The sequence below is a fragment of the Triturus cristatus genome, chromosome 8 (assembly GCF_964204655.1).
Source record: "Triturus cristatus chromosome 8, aTriCri1.1, whole genome shotgun sequence".
Classification (NCBI taxonomy): Eukaryota; Metazoa; Chordata; class Amphibia; order Caudata; family Salamandridae; genus Triturus; species Triturus cristatus.
This window is the reverse complement of record NC_140591.1, coordinates 182349231-182368155: the sequence shown is the minus strand read 5'-3', so window position 1 is coordinate 182368155 and position 18925 is coordinate 182349231. Positions and strand designations below refer to the sequence as shown.

At 50.5% G+C, this 18925-nt stretch overlaps 1 protein-coding gene across 3 annotated transcripts in view; it reads left to right on the top strand.

Moving 5' to 3' along the window:
* LOC146801783 (E3 ubiquitin-protein ligase TTC3-like) overlaps positions 1-18925 on the top strand; it is a 1211260-nt gene that overhangs the window by 89903 nt on the left and 1102432 nt on the right. For all 3 annotated transcript variants that reach the window (XM_085621275.1, XM_085621274.1, XM_085621273.1), the window contains exon 6: positions 3478-3531. In XM_085621275.1, coding sequence (XP_085477401.1) covers positions 3478-3531 — 54 coding nt within the window. The remainder of the gene's footprint in view (positions 1-3477; positions 3532-18925) is intronic.

Here is an 18925-nt window from a genome sequence, read left to right as displayed (position 1 = left end):
TATGTCACAGGTGTGGGCATATCTGCATGAGCAGATATGCCCCTACGATATCGGGGTGTAGTCCTTAATGTTGTAAGTGCCAGAGAAGCTATAGAGAGCAAAGGGGTTAGAAACTCGACAACTCGAGTTCCACAGCACCATTATGACTTCACTAAACACAGGAGTGTTTGTTACCAAACTACTCCTCTCAATAAACCCACACTGATGCCAGTGTGGGATTTATTGTAACATGTAACCAGAGGGCACCTCAGGTGCCACCCAGGGCCGGACTGACCATAGCGTGCACCGGGCGTTTCCCCCGGTAGGCCGCTAGGGTGGGGACTGGTTTTGGGCCCCTGGGGGCCGTTTTTGTTACCGGGGGTCGGCAATATTGGCTCCCTGTAATAAAATCGTCCAAAACCGGCCCTTGCAAACTGCTTGGCTGCACCTGGTGCCACCTGAAAACCTACCAACCAAAAAAAAAAGCTTGTCTTCTATGCAATATTGCTTGCTAGAAGGGAGATATGTAAGAAGTGGAAGGACTGTTCACCTCCCTCAGTCATAGAATGGTTTGCTTCCACCCTGCAAGTCTCCAAGCTCGATTTGGTCAGAATAGGGAATCCTGAGAAAAGGTCTTTTTGGAACCTGCTAAGATGGGATCATTGAGAGTCTGGGGTTTTTTTTTTTTTTTTTTTCTTTCCCCAGGTCCAATGATTAAGCCATCTATACTCTGTCTGGGTATGTGTATTGCCTGGACAGTCTCGTTCAGCATTTTGGTGGATCTTCAAAATCCTCTATAAGGTTATGCTATGTCGATCGTGGGAATGTCAAGCTATACTGCTACGGGACGAGGCTCTCGTTCACCGTTTGGTCCCCTCCAGTCGCCGACTGAGCTAGCATTTTGTTTGCTAACCTACCGATCACGCATATAGAACCTTGGTGGCGCATGAGGACAAAAAAAAAAAAAAAGAAAAAAAAAAAAAAAAAAAAAACCTTGGTATGGTCACAGACTGGCTGTAGGCGGCCTGCTATCCCCAGACATGTTTCTGGACCCCTGAGTCGCGAGCCTCTGCTCTCTGGGACCAGAAACAAAACACATTCTCGGCGGAAGTGTCATACCTCCTCCTCCGGGATGGGCACAGTGCTCGAGAGGAAAGCTTTGTAATGCGACCCCCATCCTCTGTTGCTAGCAGCAGATGGCAGCCTCCGGTTTACACACCCACTTTGGGTGGACAAACCTTCAAGAAAACTTAAAAAGAATAGGTGGTGTGCCCACCTCTGCCAACTCCACCTCTAAGGCAGGGAAGGCGAGGTGAAACACATCTTTCAGTCCCCGCCTTCTTGAAGATGGGGAGGCCCCTCCAGTTAGGGCTAGGTCTATGCCTCCTACCACAGAAGGGTGGCATAATTGAGAGTGTAGTCACCTCGGGTAAGGTGCCCATTGGCCCTACCTGCTACTCTCCTAAAACACACCTAGATTTTGTATTTAGGTGACTCCTCTAGACCTGGAAACAAGCTCTAATACAGTTAAACGAGGAGGGTCTAGATCATCCTATAGCATTCATCTCTAGTAGGCTAATTTCAAGTGGGCAAAAGTTGGGCGCTACTGAGATAGAAGCCTTCGCTGTTGTCTGGGCACTGAAGAAGCTGAGACCATACTTATTTGGGGCTCACTTCTGGGGTCAGAAAGTTCACAGGCCCCTCAAGTGACTAATGCAAATGAGGGGTGAAAATCCAAAATTGTTGGGGTGTACCATTTCCCTACAGGGGCTGGAATTTATGGAGGAACACCGTCCTGGGTCAGACGACACCAATGCTTTATCCAGGTTTACTGCCTTAGTGAAGAGAACTCCCAAGGGGTTGGGTAGTTCTCCCCACTTTTTGCTGGGGGAGACATGTGATAGACTCAGGCAGTGGTTTGCAGGCATGACACACAGTGACGTGTGCCATGTCAACTCTTCACTTTTCTCTGCACTAAAACACGCAGACTGCAATGGCAGTGTGTGGATGTTAAGGTACAGGGCCGTTAAGGTACAGGGCCTCTAAGGGTGGCACAATAAGACGCTGCAGCCCTTAGAGGACTTCCCTAGTCACAGTACCCTTGTTACCCATGGTACCTTTTACTAGGCGCTTACCTGTGGTCAGAGATGTGCCAACTTTGGGTACAAAGGTAAAGTTTTGGGAAAGAACACAGGCCTTGGGAACCTGATTGGCAGAGACCCTGGGCACATCAATCCAGGTTTTACAGATGTCAGGCAAAAAGTGGGGGGTAACCATACAAAAAGGGGACCCTTCCTACAATATCAACACATTTTATTTTTTAATCTGGATTCAAAGAGCGCCACTTGTGTGCAGTAGTCAGAGTGCGGGTATTCAGCATTGGCAGTTGGTTTGTTTGAGCTGCGTGTGATGCACCAAGTCTATCATCTTCAATAAGTATTTGATGTCTAGAATGTTTTCATTAAGGTAAGACTCATTGAGAGTGAGTGGTACAGCAAATGACTGCTTCGATGAGTTCATTGCTCTGATTGTCAATTGGTGTAATGATGTCTAGATTGATGTTGGCCATACCTTGTGAAAATGCCCGCTTGTTTTTGAGCATTGACATTTGAATGGATTTATCAAAGTATTTTTTTGACCTCCAGGTTTGTCCATTGTTCCTAATGAACTCCTTGCTATGCTGTGGTGGGAAAGGGAAGCGTGTGCGTTTGTGAGGTGGGCATGACCTAGAGGGGTGGGTTGCATCCACGAAGATGATGTTGGTGAGGGAGGTGGGTGCTAAAAAATCAGGTGACTTAATTTGTGAAAGCCTAGTTGAATGCCTGGGGGGGTCACAAATTGAGGTTGGAAGTTAAGATGTGCACATCTGTAAGTGAGCGGCAGAAGCTAAAAACTTAAAATCTATTTGTGTTTGTATGGCTTATGGAGGTTTGGCTGCAAATGCTTTTGCTTGCAGATTTATGTCTTAGTTGATGCAATGTGTTTAACCATGTTGGCTACTTACCAAAAATGGGCAAGGATGTGACAGTTTTTCTGCAACAAATGGAGCTTTCAGGTTATATTTCATGAGGTCTGCTGTTGTGGAATGTTCATGTAAAGTGGTGGGTGATTGGCAGGAGTAAGTGTAGCACTGAAAGTGCTGAGTGAGATTATTTGGGCTCTTTAGAAGAATTATTGCTTGACTGATGGTTTGTTTAGTTTTGTGGTGTTGAAAGTCAGGTTTTGGTTGACATTAACAAGGTTGGCCAGTGATGTTGCATATGGGAAACTCCTGGCAAGTAGGTGGTGTTTGCATTTGTAAACCAAACTAAAGTGCTCGATAGATTCCACTTTTGTGCACAAAGTACATGATTTTATACATCTTGACCATTCCTTGTAAAGAGACCCTGAGTAACTGCAGTCGTTAATATGAAACGGTCTCAAGTTTAAATTCTCACTTGCCAATGGTATTAATAATTTTCCTTTAGATTCAAGAATTCTTTTTCAATTTTGTTTCAGCACATCCCAGATTTTATCCGTGGCATACTAAGTATTGGCCATCCAGTTTATGAAGTAAGTTTTTATTAATAGTCTTTTAATTACTGTTACAGTTTGTGCTGTCTAGTCTTCTGCGTAGATTAGATATTTATTTCCAATAAATTATCTTCTAGACTTGTGAATTATAATCCTAAATAATTCTTGGAGATTCTCTCCACAATTCAAACAATTATTCTATGGTAATAGACCAAATTTAATTCTAGGATAAGTTCTGTCTGGTGTACATGTTGAACCCTAAAGGATATTTCAATAGCTAAATGATCGCTTAGCCCCAAATGACAACAACCTTAAAATAGGCAATTTCTGTAAACTGTTCTAATAGGATTCATTAATAATCAATAGGATATTAGGTGATTGCAATATCTGAATGTCTCTGCAGCAGGATTATCACTTGGAAAGTAACCATTAAGATTCATTAAAATATGCTGCAGTAAAGTTGACTGCACCTGGTTACTTCCACAAGAGCTATCTCCTACCAAGTACACCACACTAGATATATCTGAAAGAAACACGTTAGTTAGATTCCTCACCTTAGAATATCCCCAGGCGTCAGGCTGGATCCGGAAAGATTTTTGTAGCAATACCCCTTGCGCGTCGCTAGGCGTCGTCTGCGGCTCCGCGTCCGTCGTTGGCGTCGTGCGCCGGAATGACGTCGTCGGAGTACTTAGACGCCGCCCTCGCGCGCTGACGTCAGTTCTTCTTTTTTCCGCGCCGATCCGGGAAGAGCTTACCCCTAGTCACTTTTCGTCTACCTTTTTGACCTCTTTTGGTTACTCGACTCGACATCTGGTGCCGGTAGGATGCCTGGATTCAAGCATTGTGACGCCTGTCACCGACTGATGTCGGTAAGGGATCACCATCGCCGGTGCCTGTACTGCCTGGGGGCCGACCATGACGCGGAGTCGTGCCCCGACTGTCAGGCCTTGACGTCGAAGGGTAGGCGGGAGCGGTCCCGTAAGCTACTCGAGCTTCGTCACTCGGCTCCGCGTTGCTCTTGGTCCCGGTCCAGGAGGAGGTCCAAGGACCGTTCGCGGAGCCGCAGCCATCGACATTGTTCGTCGGGATCTTCGGGTAAGTCCCGTCACTCCAAACACTCTAAGAAGTCCAAGCGGCGTCCTCGCTCTTCGGACTCCCCTCGCCGGTCGCGCGACCCAGCCGAGGGTCCGGGTGGTTCCACCCCCGCGGCTCCGTCAGAGCCGCAGGAGCCACGCTCGTCCCCATACCCTCCGGTCCCTGGGACTGACGCGACTCCGGCGGAGGCCAGTGCCTTCCTCTCGGCCATGAGGAATCTGGCTCCGCCGTCGACGCCTGCCGGCGCGCCTTCGGGCCTCGCAGGGTTGACTGGGTGACCTCGCGTGCGGGCGGCGCCGTCGAGGGCTCCGGCCCCGACGCCGCAGGTCCCCGAGGGATCCAGGCCTGGATCTCTGCCGGCGCCGGTCGACCTCACGACGCCTCCTCCGCCGACACCGGTTCCGCCCCTGACGCGGTCGAGCCTCAGTTTAGCCCTATTCCGGACCCGGCGCCGTCCGACGCCGTTACCGGCGCCGATGGGTGCCCGCTTCATCCACCGTCCGGCTCCGATCATTCCTCCTGTCTACCAGGAATCGGATGATGAGGGCGCCTGGGAGGGGTCTCCGGACCCTCTGGCCGAACAGGCCCAATTGTCTCAGGACTGGGCAGAGGAATTGGGGGACGCCAGCGGTTTGGATACCTCTCCAGACGCTGGATTCATCTCTCCTCCGACTGTGGCCTTGGAGGAAGGTGCAGCCTTTTCTGTGGTGGTGCGCAAGGCGGCCGAAGCCCTAGGGCTCGAGTTGCCTGCTGTGGCTGTGAGGACTAACGTCCTCACCGAGGTCTTTCAACCGACAGCAACCTCCACTGAGCCTCTGCTGCAGTTTAATGAGGCCCTCATTGACGTTCTCCAGGGCACTTGGTCCAAGCCCTCCATAGTCCCTCCTGTGGACAGGAACGTTGCCCGGCGCCACCGCCCTGCTCCGGGCGACCCCACATTCCTCTCCCACCACCCCACCCCGAGAGCCTGGTTATCCAGGCCTCAACCTCCCAATCCTCCTTCCCGTCCGCTCCTCCAGATAGGGAATCCAAGAGGTTGGAGCAGTTTGGCAAGAAACTGTTCTCGTCCTTGAGTTTGGGACTGCGGTCTTTAAATACCGCTTGGCTTTTGGACCGTTATTCCCACTCGCTGTGGGATACGGTGGAGGACGTGCTGCCCTTGTGCCCGGAGGAGGCCCGGGAGTGACTCACCCAAGCACTTGCTAACGGGCGAGATGCAGCACGGCACGCCATTAGATGTGGACTAGACACCACGGACTCGCTGGGTCGGGCGATTTCCACCACGGTGGCGCTTCGGCATCACGCCTGGCTGAGGTCCACGTCGTTTTCAGGGGATGTCCAAAGCGCCCTTATGGACATGCCCTTCGATGGCACTCGCCTTTTTGGCGAGAAGGCGGACAGTGCGCTGGCCCGGTTCAAGGACTCCCGGGCCACAGCCAAGTCCTTGGGTCTTTCGGCCCCACGGCCGCAAACTTCCGCCTTTCGCCCCTTTCGTGGCCAAGGAAGGGGTGCCTCCTCACGTCCGCCCAGCCACCGGCCGCAGAACCAACCTGCACGCGGTCGCGGACGTGGTTTCCGCCTAGGCGGTTCTGGAGGACAACGTGCCAGTCAGTCCACATCCACCCCGGCAGCACCCGCCTCAAAGCCCTCCTAGTCCGAGCTTTCAGGCCCATTCAACGCCAGTGGGGGGCAGAGTTCGCCATCACCTGCTCCACTGGCGCTCCATCACTTCGGACAGGTGGGTGCTGCAAATCGTCCGAAGGGGCTACTCCCTCCCCTTCGAGACGACCCCTCCAGCCATGCCACCGCAGGACCACCGTATGTCGGGGGATAATTTGCATCTTCTCCGGGAGGAGGTTTCGGCCCTCTTGGCCAAAGAGGCCGTCGAGCGCGTCCCTGGTCCAGAAGTAGGTCGTGGTTGCTATTCCCACTACTTTCTGGTTCCCAAGAAGGGCAAAGGGGGCCTACGCCCGATCTTGGATCTCAGAAGCGTGAACGCCTTCCACCGGAAGGAACGGTTCAAGATGCTAACTTTGGCTCAGGTTCTTGCTGCCCTAGACCCTGGAGACTGGATGGTAGCGTTGGACTTGCAGGACGCATATTTCCACATCCCCGTCCTGCCGGCCCACCAGCGTTACCTGCGGTTCACGGTGGGTCAGGAGCACTTTCAGTTCACCGTGCTCCCCTTCGGCCTCACCAGTGCCCCTCGGGTGTTCACGAAAGTGATGGCGGTGGTCGCAGCTCATCTGCGCAGATCAGGGGTCCCAGTCTTCCCCTATCTCGACGACTGGCTGTTGAAGGCGGGCTCGCCCCAGCAGGTCGTCTCCCACCTCCAGACTACGGCAGACCTCCTGCATTCGCTGGGGTTCTCCATCAATGTGCCGAAGTCGCACCGGAGTCCCTCCCAAACGCTCCTTTTCATAGGGGCGGTTCTCGATTCGGCGCAGTTCCGGGTCTATCCGCCGGAACAGGTGTCCTGGACATTCGAGCCCCGATTCCCATCTTCCGGCCTCTGTCCTGGATTTCGGTCAGGTTGGTGCTGCGACTTCTGGGGCTGATGGCCTCCTGCATCCTGTTAGTACCTCACGCCAGATGACGGATGCGGGCTCTGCAGTGGGACCTGAAGTTTCAGTGGGCCCAGCATCGAGGCAACCTGTCCGACCACGTCTTGATTTCGGAGGGCACTGCGAAACAGCTGCAGTGGTGGCTCACGCATCGCGATTGGGTCAGCGGCAGATCCCTCTCCCTTCCCCAACCGGAGCACGTGGTAGTGACGGATGCGTCCCTCCTGGGATGGGGGGGCCATATGGGAGAGGCGGAGATCAGAGGACTCTGGTCTCCGGCGGAGACTCGGCTCCATATCAATCTTTTGGAGCTGAGGGCGATCCGACTTGCACTGAAAGCCTTCCTTCCCTCTGTCCGGGGAAGTGTGGTGCAGGTGTTCACAGACAACACCACCGCCATGTGGTATTGCAACAAACAGGGCAGGGTGGGGTCGTGGACCCTTTGTCAGGAGGCCCTGCGCCTCTGGACATGGCTGGAACACCAGGGCATCACCCTAGTGGTTCAACATCTGGCGGGCTCTCTGAACTCCAGAGCGGATGAACTCAGCAGCCGGTGCATGATGGATCACGAATGGCGTCTGAACTCTGACGTGGCGCAAGGTCTCTTTCTGCAGTGGGGAGAGCCTTGGTTAGATCTATTCGCCACCGAAGAGAACGCGCAATGTCAGCAGTTCTGCGCGTTGGAGTTTCCAAGGCGGCACTCGCTCGGAGATGCTTTTCGTCGCGAGGGGAGTTGCGGTCTGTTGTACGCCTTTCCTCCTATACCACTTCTGCCCAGAGTGCTGAAGAAGATCAGGCGCGACCGGGCCCAAGTCATCTTGGTGGCTCTGGATTGGGCACGAAGGTACTGGTATCCCGAGCTACTCAGTATGTCCATCGATCCCCTGCTACGACTGCCTCTTCAAGAGGATCTTCTGTCGCAGCAGCAGGGGACGGTCCTCCACCCGAACCTGTCCAGCCTCCACCTACATGCGTTGAGATTGAGCGGTGTCAGTTGATGCCGTTTGACTTGCCTCCTGAAGTCTGTAATGTCATTCTGGCAGCCAGGCGTCCCTCCACAAAGACGGTATACGCCCGCCGGTGGAACAAATTTGTGGCATGGTGCACAGCCTTTCCGCCCCTCTTTCTGAGGTTCTCCTCTTTCTTCTTTCTTTGGACCAGCAGGGCTCTGCTCTGGGCACCTTGAAAGGTTATCTTGCTGCTATCTCTGCCTTCCTACGGCTTCCTGATCAGCCTTCTCTTTTCAAGTCCCCTGTTGTTTCACGCTTTCTCCAGGGCATTACTCATATGTACCCTCCTGTTCCTTTCGTAATGCCTCAGTGGGACTTGAACCTTGTTCTCACTTTTCTGATGTGCGCTCCCTTTGAGCCCCTTCATAACTGTCCCCTCCGTCTTTTGACTTTGAAGACTGCTTTCTTGGTGGCAATCACCTCCGCTATGCGGGTGAGTGAGCTCCAAGCTTTGTCATCTAAGCCTCCCTTCCTTTCAGTTCATCCGGACAAAGTTGTCCTCCGGACACGTCCTTCTTTCCTGCCTAAAGTCGTGACTCCCTTTCACATCGGGCAATCTGTCACGCTGCCCACCTTCTTTCCGCCTCCGCATCCTTCAAAAGATGAAGAGAGGCTCCACCGTCTGGACCCAAAATGTGCGCTATCCTTTTATTTGGACCGCACAAGACAGTTCCGGGTGGACGACCAACTTTTTGTTGGATACGTAGGGGCTCAGAATGGTAAAGCTGTACACAAGCGGACCATCTCTCGGTGGGTCGTGTTGTGTATTAAGACCTGCTATTCTTTGGCGAAAAAGGTTCCTCCTGTTGGGCTACGGGCCCATTCTACTCGGGCCACAGTGGCCACGACTGCACTGGGACGGGGAGTCCCCTTGCAAGACATCTGTCAGGCGGCGACGTGGGCTCCGTTGCACACGTTTGCGAGACACTACTGCCTGGACAGCCAAGTCCGGAGGGTTCTGTTCTCCAGGACTTTCCGGTGTGATCTTGGTTCGCAGACCCACCACCGGGGTTGGTATTGCTGGGGTATCTATTCTAAGGTGAGGAATCTAACTAACGTATTTCTTTCAGATGAAGAAGTTACTTACCTTCGGTAACGATGTATCTGTAAGAAACATTAGTTAGTTAGATTCCTCACCGACCCACCCAGCCTCCCCGTTCTGCGAACTGACATCTAGGGTTAAGGTTCTCCCTTTCAGGGCCCTAGATTTTTTGGCACCAGTGTCGGTCTCTTGCTTGGCTCAGCGTCCCTGGCGCGGAAAGCTATGTACAAGAACTGACGTCAGCGCGCGAGGGCGGCGTCTAAGTACTCCGATGACGTCATTCCGGCGCACGACGCCAACGACGGACGCGGAGCCGCAGACGACGCCTAGCGACGCGCAAGGGGTATTGCTACAAAAATCTTTCCGGATCCAGCCTGACGCCTGGGGATATTCTAAGGTGAGGAATCTAACTAACTAATGTTTCTTACAGATACATCGTTACCGAAGGTAAGTAACTTGTTCTTCAAGCAAATACATTTGATCTTGCAAAAAATCAAGAGTTAACCAGCATTGACAAAGTCAGTACGTTCTTGCTTATATGGGATCTATTGGCTTTGTTAATATTTGTTTCAAACATTGGAGGGGCAAAAACACAACAGATATTCAATTGATGTCATATTAATATACCATATTAAATAAAATGTTTGAGCTCAGTCTTTTCAATTTTTCAGTGGACTTCTGGAGAAGACTCCAGAATGTTCTCTTTTCTCTGTAGCGCGCCGTTTCACTGAAAGGATGTTATATGGCTTAGTTATAGTACTTAGTCAGCGTGATCATGTTCTGTGGAATAAGAGACTGTCAGCGAATTCTGAATTAGATTGGAATGGAGCCATTTCTTCCAACAATGCATTATGCCCTCCAATAAGTATGAATAAAATCTGTATGAACCGTGCTTAGTGTGTGATCTTGAGTTTACAGGTGTGGGTCATCAAGTCCAAGATGCATTTAGTCACTAGTCAAGTTTGAGGGGTTACTTCAAAAGACTGTGTTCGAGCACATCCTGAAATGAATAATAGAACGGCACAGCAAGAAATGTCATAAGGGTAAAATTCTAATATTTAATTTTCATTTAACCCCTCAGTGATTAGCAAACTGGGGATGTGCCGAACGTCAAAATGTAATTTAATTTTCAGGGTGTTTTTTTGTGCATTTTTCTTTAAAGTGATGGAAAAAAAATTCATTGCTCTCTACACTGTTTGGGAGGTGAGAATCATTGTGTTTGTCTGGATGAAGGGAGACTCTGATCTGGATGGGCGACCTTGGGAATATGGTCAAAGATCACCTAAGGCTCTAAAGAAATGGATTTGAGGCTAAAGAGATTTTTAGAAATGTAGAGCCTTTAACACGAGTATTAGCAAATTAACAGGTTATTCACTACAAAGCTTATAGTTGACCACAGTTTCAGCTGTACATGGACGTTTTCATAATTCAGTGCTCAGTTACATCCCTCAACCTTTCAGGGGTCCAGTGAGGGTGTTATTCTCCAAATGAAATCATTTTAAGGCACAGAGCATTGCTGTGAAACTTAATGACAGTATCATTAGTGTTTTAAATGGAAAGTGCAGGTACTCATAATCCAGAGTACCAGATTGCTACTGAGAAGTGCCCATACTCTCCCATTAAATGTTTTGCAGCAGTGCAGGTACTCTTCCTCTCAAATGGAAGAAGTGCAGGTACTTGGTAAAGGACAGAACCTGCCCATTTAAAGCACCAAGTATCATACAAAACGTTCATACGTTTGGACAATTCCAGCTGTCGCAAGTTAATTACTGCTGAGAGCGTAGCGGTACACATTACATCAATGGCCGTCAATGTGACAATAAATCACACTTGTGGACCACAATACAGCAACCTTCTGATAGTGAAGCAGCTCACTCTTGGGGAAGGACAGGAGAAAGCGGATTATAGCACCCCTCCCAAACAGGTTCACAATCACAGCAGTGATTCCGCTGCTCTCTGGGAAAAACAAAACAAGCAACTTTCCTCTTAAAACAGCAGTGCAAAATCAATTTTTCATAAGCTATGACAATCTAAAAGACATGGAGTAGAGCTCTCTATGCCAATTACTCATGACACAACTAAATACAGTGTGCCTATTAATTTTTTATAAACATCTGATAACTTCTATTCGCAGGTTCCTTACCTTAGAATTATGCCCATGTGTTAGACTGGATCTGGCAAATTTTCAAACAGAGATGATCTGGTCTGAACCACCCCGCAACCACTTTTTGGCTGGCTTTTTGCAATGTTTTGTCAAACTTTTTTGAGATCGCTTCTGGTGTGTAGATATGTCATCTGAGAAACCAGCTGGTTTCAAACCATGTAGGGCCTGTCACAAGCCGGTGCCGGTGTTAGTGGGCCTAAGAGCGGTACCACAACTCCAAAGCCTGTGAGAACTGGCACGCCTTGCACCCCAAGGCACTAAGGTGAGCTCTCCCTCAAGCTCCTTGCCACCCGACTCCAGTATAGTCTGTGACGCTTGAGGTCCTATTCATGTGGATGGTCCTGGGAGCGTTCACGGAGCCCGTTCTGACTGTCTTCGTTGCACTGAAAATCGTCAGGTAAGTACCACAAGCATAAAAAGACCAAGAATTCGAAGAGCTCTTTGACTTTATCACGTCCATCGAAGTCTTCGAGATGCGGGAGCATCAGCACTCAAGACGCCGTGAGTCAGCAGAAGCCGAATCCGGGTCTGCTGTGCGCTTCCCCAATTTTCCTGGAGCTGGAATTATCACCGCCCAGCTGAAAGAGTTTTATGAGTAACTGATCCTCATATTTGGACAGCCAGGCCACTCCGGAGCACCTTTGGGCTCCATGGGCATGGGAGGGGCTCCTACTGCATCCATGCAGGTGGGTTTGACCTCGGTGAAAGTTGGGCTCCATGGATCCCTTGCTGGAGCTGGAGTCGAGCCGTCGTTGAGACCTTTCTTGGCGCCAGCTCCAGTGCTGACACCAACAGCACCCTTATCGTTATTGCTGACACGGAGCACATGTGGCGCCGACCGGGTCCATGCCTCCTGAAGCGGAGCCAGTGCCTTATTTACTTGATATGCCTGGAGAGGGAGATGAAAGGGAGGGGTCTATTGTCCCTTATGGTTATTCGTTCCCAGTGGGTTAGACACCTCACCTGACACTGACCTGGTCTCTCCTCTTGCTGTGACTGCAGAGTAGGAAGCCTCTTTCGCAATGGTGGTGCATAGAACAGCAGAGGTTTTGGAACTTCAGTTGCTCACAGTGGTGAATGTCTAAACAGAGGTGCTTCAGCTGGGAGTTTCCCCTCCTGAACCATTTCTCCCGTTCAATGTAGCCCTTACAGATTTCCTACCTGGGGCCTGGTCCAAGCCCTGCAGAGGGGCTCCTGAGCATAGGACGATTGCCTGATGCCATCGCACGCCCCTTGGGATCCCAGTTTCCTCACCCAGCTGCCCACTCAGGAGAGCTTGGTGGTCCATGCTTCCATGCCCAGGATTAACTCCTTCCTCTTCCCTATTACTCCACCTGATATGGAATGCAAAAGTCTTGACACCTTCTACAGGAGAATGTTCTAATGTTCTCTTCTTCCAGCTCAGCACTGCAGTCTGTGAACATTGTTTGCCTTTTGTGCCATTATTCCCATACGATCCAAGACTCAGTTGTGCAAGTGCTGCCTATGGTCTTGGAGGAAGCCAGAGGCATACTCACCTAGGCTATTGCTGACAGGCGAGATGGAGCAAAGTTAAAAATAAGGTCTGGGCTCAACATGACCGACTTGCTGGGCAGAGCGATTTCCTCATCACTGGCCTTGTGGCTTAACGCCTAGCTGAGAACAACTGGTTTTTCAGGGGATGTCCAGCCGTCCCTTATGGGCATGTCCTTCGATGACTTCACCTCTATAGAGAGAAAGTGGATTCAGCGCTGGAGTGCTTTAAGGACAGCAGAGCTACGGCCAGGTCCTTGGACTTGTTTATGGCCCTTCACAAACCCAGTCTGCCTTCCGCCCCTTTCGTGACTATGGAAGGGGTCTCCAACCGCATACATACCCTCCCAGCTACAACAGCCAACAGACTTTCCAGCCTTTTAGTGGCAGAGGGCACGGGTCACACAGACAGCTTGGGACATGCTCCCATTCAGCCTTACCAGCGCCCCGCGGGTGTTCCTGACAGTGATGGTGGTGGTTGGCGCTCATCTGCAGGGGTTAAAGTGTTCCCCTACCACAACGATTGGCTGTTGAAGGCAGGCTCGCCCCAATCAGTCGTCTCCCACCTTCAGACTGCGGCGAACCTCCTGCATTAGCTCAGCTTCATTATCAACGTGCCAAAAGTCACACCTGACTCCCTCTCAGACACTTCTGGTCATCGGACCAGTTCTGGACACGGTGTAGTTTCAGGTCTATCCTACTGTGCGCTGATTCTGATGTTTCAGCCTCTATCCTGGATTTCAGTGGGACTAACTCGGAGGCTGTTGGGCCTCATGGTTACTCATGGCTGTTGGCATATGTGGGCTCTGCAGTGGGACCTGAAGTCCCAGTGGGCACACCATCAGGATAATCTGTCCGACATGGTCTAAATCTCAGAGGGAACCGCAAAATATCTGCAGTGATGGCTAACAAATCGCAATAGGGTCAGTGCAGATCCCTTCCACAACCGGAGCAGACTGTAGATGACAGAAGCACAACTCCTGGGCTGGGGTGGCCATCTGGTAGAGGTGGAGATCAGAGGAATCTGGTCTCTGGCGGACTCCGAGCTCTATATCAACCTGTTGGAACTCCGGTGATTTGCTTGGCACTGAAAGCTCTTCTTCCTTCGATCAAGGAAAGACTGGTGCAGGTGTTAATATACAAAACCATCACCATGTGGTATTGCAACAAACAGGGTGAGGTGGGGTTGCGGAACCTTTGTCAAAGCCTCTGTGTCTCTGGACATGGCTGGAACATCAGTGCATTTCCCTGTGGTTGAACACCTGGTGGGCTCTCTGAACGCCAGAGTGGACAAACTCAGCAGCAGATGCCTAGCGGGTTACAAATGGAGTCTCCACTTGGAGGTGAGGCAAAGTTTCTTTCAATAGTGGGCAGATCATTTGTTAGATCTGTTAGCCACCACCAAGAACGTGCACTGTCAGCACATTTGTGCGCTGGAGTTTATAAGGCGAATCTTGCTCGAGTGGAGCTCCGGGCTCCTGTACGTCTTTCCGCTAATACAACTCCTGCCCACAGTTCTCAAGAAGATGATCAGAAATGACCGAGCCCAAGTCATTCTTGGGCCCTGGATTTGCATGCCCCAGTGAAAAGAAGAATAGAAGGAAACCCACAGCCCCCTGGTACAGCGAGGAGCTGAAATTAATGCAGGCCACATGTAGGCAGGCTGAGAGGAGGTGGCGAAGGTCATACAGAGTCAGACATGAAAGAGCTGAAATTAGTGCAGGCTCTGTATAAAGAGACTACCTCCAGGTTCAAAGCACTTTTTTACACCAATTCTATCCTGCATGCGCCTAACAGCACAATATTATAAGGGATCTCTCCAGCCCAGCTTGTACGGGCAATAAAGTGGTTGCATCGCAAAAACTCTGTGATGAGATTGCCACCCACTTTAATAAAAAGATCACCAAAATTGTTGGAGGTTTTGATCCAGCTAACGCCAGTTGCCAGGATGAATTACCTCAGATACTAGCTGAGGAACCTCGGGTAGAAACATCTTTGGAGTATTTTCAACCTCTTACTGAGGAGCTCTTCAACAGCCTTGCTCAAAGTGTATCCTCTGTTTCTCCCCTAGACCCCCTCCCACATAGGATCTGGAAGGAGTTTAGGCAATAATTATTTCCTTGGATGTGGCAGATCTGCTTTCAGTCATTAGAAGGAGGAGTGGTTCCAGAGGTATGGAAGCAGGCAGTGGTGACACCCCTGCTCAAGAAAACTTCTCTGGACCCAACAAACCCAGCAAACCTCAGGCCTATATCTCTCTTGCCATACCCAATAAAAATTCTGGAAAAGGCTGTCAGCAAATCTTTGTCATGCTATCTTGAGGATAACCATTTGCTGGACATGGATGAGTTTGGTTTTCGTCCAGGACATGGAACGGAAACAGCTTTGGCAACCGTACTGGACAACCTGCGAATGCAAGCCGACAATGGTAATCCATCTGTACTGGTGCTACTGGACATGTCGGCCGCATTCGACACAGTGAGCCATGCAGTACTGGTGGAAAGACTGGAAAAAATAGGTGTGAAAGGACGAGCTCTGAAGAGGCTGCAATCGTATCTATCAGAGAGACAACAGGTTGTAACCATGACACCGTTTGCCTCTTCTAAGTCTCCGGTATGCCATGGGGTGCCGCAGGGCTCTGCTGTAAGCCCCATTCTTTTTAACATTTACCTGCGTCCTCTAATCCCTATTATCAAGTCTTTCGGAATTGACCTGGTCAGTTACGCTGACGACACCCAACTGGTGTTCTCCCTGGAAGGGAAGCAAGCGGTGACCATGGACACATTCCAAGAATGTATGCGCCAGACCTCTAGTTGGCTCAGAAAAAACTCTTTGCACTTTAATGGGGGGAAAACAGAGGCGTTATATTGTTCTACTGCTAAAATGTCCCAGCACCTGCCTCTAGAGTTCAAACTCACCCCTGGGGATGACCCATTGGCTCCAGTTAAAACTGTGCATAACTTGGGTGTCCTGGTGGATGACAACCTTCAAATGGAGTCACAGGCTAACAAAACGGTTAGTGTCTGTTTTGCCTTGTTCAGAGCGCTTCGGCAGATTCTTCTTCTGCTGCTGCCCAACGATGCTAGACCTCTTGTAGTGAGGAGTAAAGTTCTGAGCAGACTAGACTATTGCAACTCCCTGAATTTGGGAGCACCACAATTCATTTTGCAGGGGTTGCAGGGAATCTAGTATATAGCAGCAAAGCTGGTGCTAAACAGGCAGCGCAGGTCCTCAACGGCACTGGCCTTGAGGTATCTTTTTAACTTTATTTATGCTTGAAAAACAAAACAATACAGAGATCTCGGCCGTGTGTTCAATAGATATCAGTTGGAGAGATACGTTACAACAATTCCGTTCCCTAGACCATAGATAACACATAAGCAAGGCTCAGGGCAGCAAGGCCCCACCAACCATCGCAGCAATCCCATCCGTCCAAACCCAAACAGGAATACCTTAGAACAAGGACCCTCCATACGCTCCCCCATGCCACCCATACCCTCGACCTTCATATTTGCACTAGCCAATTCATGCGCAACCCACAACTCCAGACCCGAAGTGAGGATGTCCACAGCGCTGCACCCACCCCACGACCTCCCCGAATGTTTAACTCCGCTGCTGTATAGCCTATCCAACCCCCGTGGGTACTATCCCCGAGCTGGAGTGCGATTGAGAGGAGCTCGGCAGGTTTGCGATATATGCTTTATATGGGCCCCAGATGTCTTTGGGCCGTGCCACGGTGGGGAGGAGACTGGAGTAAATCTCGCTGTTCGTGTTGCAGAAAGCCATGGCCGTAAGCCACGTCCTAGCCGTGGGAGCTGTTCTATCACCCCAGCGCCTAGCAATTTACCGCTTGGCTAGCAGCAAGCCCAGAGACGCAAGCCTCCGAACTGTCTTGGGGAAATTTACCGTGTAGCCCAGCAACGCAACCTCAGGAGTGGGAACCAGAGCAAGCCCCAACATCTCCTCTAGGATCTTGTGCACCTGCAATCTCGGACATGTCCAGGTCATGTGTGCAAAGTCAGCATGAGGTGCAGCGCATTTCCAGCATGTGTGAGGCCGCGTGGAATCAATGGAATGGAGTCTATCAGGGGGTCATATAGCTGCGGCGGAGTAACTTATAGTGCAGGAGTTTATGACGACTATTGAGCGATATCGTGTTAGTGACCTTACAGCAAGCGGACCATTGTTCGTCCGTAATAGGCCTACCTAAGTCCGCCTCCCATGCCGCCCGCAACTGGTCATCCGCACAAGGAACCAGTGCAGCACATGTCCTGTACAGTTTAGAAATGATGTGTGCCCCTGTATCCTTGTCAATGAGGATAGTGAGGGGTTCAAAGGAAGCCGGCTCGAGGGGGAATCCCTTAATTTCCGACCTAGCCGCAAAATAAAGCCGGTTAAGGATGAATTTGTCCATGAACGTAGCCTCGCTGAATCGTGCCTCTTCCGATACCGAGAATATGTGCCCCCCGGGGTATAAATCCCCAATCTTGGTAAGGTTAAACTTCGTTAAAGTACGTTGCACAAGTTTCTCCCCAGTTCCCGGTAACCAACCTGGGTTAGGAAGCGGGAGAGAAGAGGAATAAAGGATAGGCTGGTCCAAGTAGCGCGAAAGTCTATTCCAGGCCCAGCTGGTGGTGGATACCGTTTGAATATCCACTGGACTCCTTGGGACACCCTTGGGCAATACCGCCGACAAGCGACCCGGGAGAACAAAGTCCGCCTCCGGACGAAGAAATGGGATCCGTGCGTCGGCCTTGAGGGAGCTTCATTGGCTGCCTATTAAGGAAAGAGTCTGTTTTAAGTCTCTATGTATTGTGTTTAGAGCAGTACATGGCATGGGCCCTGTATCTTTGCAGGAGAAATTCACTTGGTACAAGCCCATGAGACATCTTCGCTCTTCCAGCGCAAATCTGGTAACGACTATCAGATTTAAGAAATCCAAGATGGGAGGCAGAGCATTTGATATTGCGGCTTCACGCCTATGGAATGAGCTACCTCAGAGCATTAGACAAGCTAACTCCCTGCTTTGCTTCAGAAAGAGCCTGAAAACCTGGCTGTTCCCAAGGAACGAGCGTAATGCTTCCCACTGATAATCAGGCCTTGATGATTGTTGATGTAGTCTAAGTTACAGCGCCAGGATACCCGTAGGGTGACAGCTCGCGCTATATAAGTTCGACATACAATACAATACAATTCTTGTGGCTCTGGATTGGGCACAGAGATTCTGGTATCCCGAGCTGTTGAGCATGACTATCGGTCCTCCAGCCAGGCTGCCTCTTAGAGAGGATTTCACGTTGCAGTAACAGGGGAGTGTCCTACACCTGAATCTGCGCACTCTCCGCCTTCATGCATGGAGATTGAGTGGCAACAGTTGGCAGCCTTTGACCTACTTCCTGAAGTCTGTAACGTTATTCTGGCAGTTAGGCGTCCCGCTACCAAGTCGGTATATGCCTGCTGTTGTGACAGGTTTGCGTCCTGGTGTGCTCCTAAATTGGCCCCCTTTCTGCATCCCTTTATATTGTTTGCATTATCCTTGGCCCAGTAGGGCTCTGCTGTGGGCAGAGTTATGGGTTACCTTTCTGCCATCTTGGGCATTTTAGCGGTTGCGGGGCTCACCTTTTTTCTTTAAGTTGCCCTAAAGGTCTGGAACATACGTTTTCCCCCTGCACTGTTCATAATGCCTCAGTGAGACCTCCATTTGGTTCTCACTTTTCTTATATGTACACCATTTGAGGCTCTACACAGTTACCTTCTTAGGCTCTTGACTTTAAGAACTGCCTTCTTCGTGGCCATAATATTGACCAGGAGGATCATTGAATTACAGGCTCCTTTGTGTCACCCTCCTTACATCACTTTCTATGCAGACATGCTGGTTCTCTGGACATGTGCCATCTTCCTTCCAAAGGTTGTGACTCCATTCCATGAAGGCCAGAACATCGCCCTGTCTACTTTCTTTGCTTCACCTTATCCCTCCAAAGAGAGAGAGACTCCACCTTCTTGATAAAAAAAAGCGTTGTCGTTATACCTTGACCACACAAGATAATTC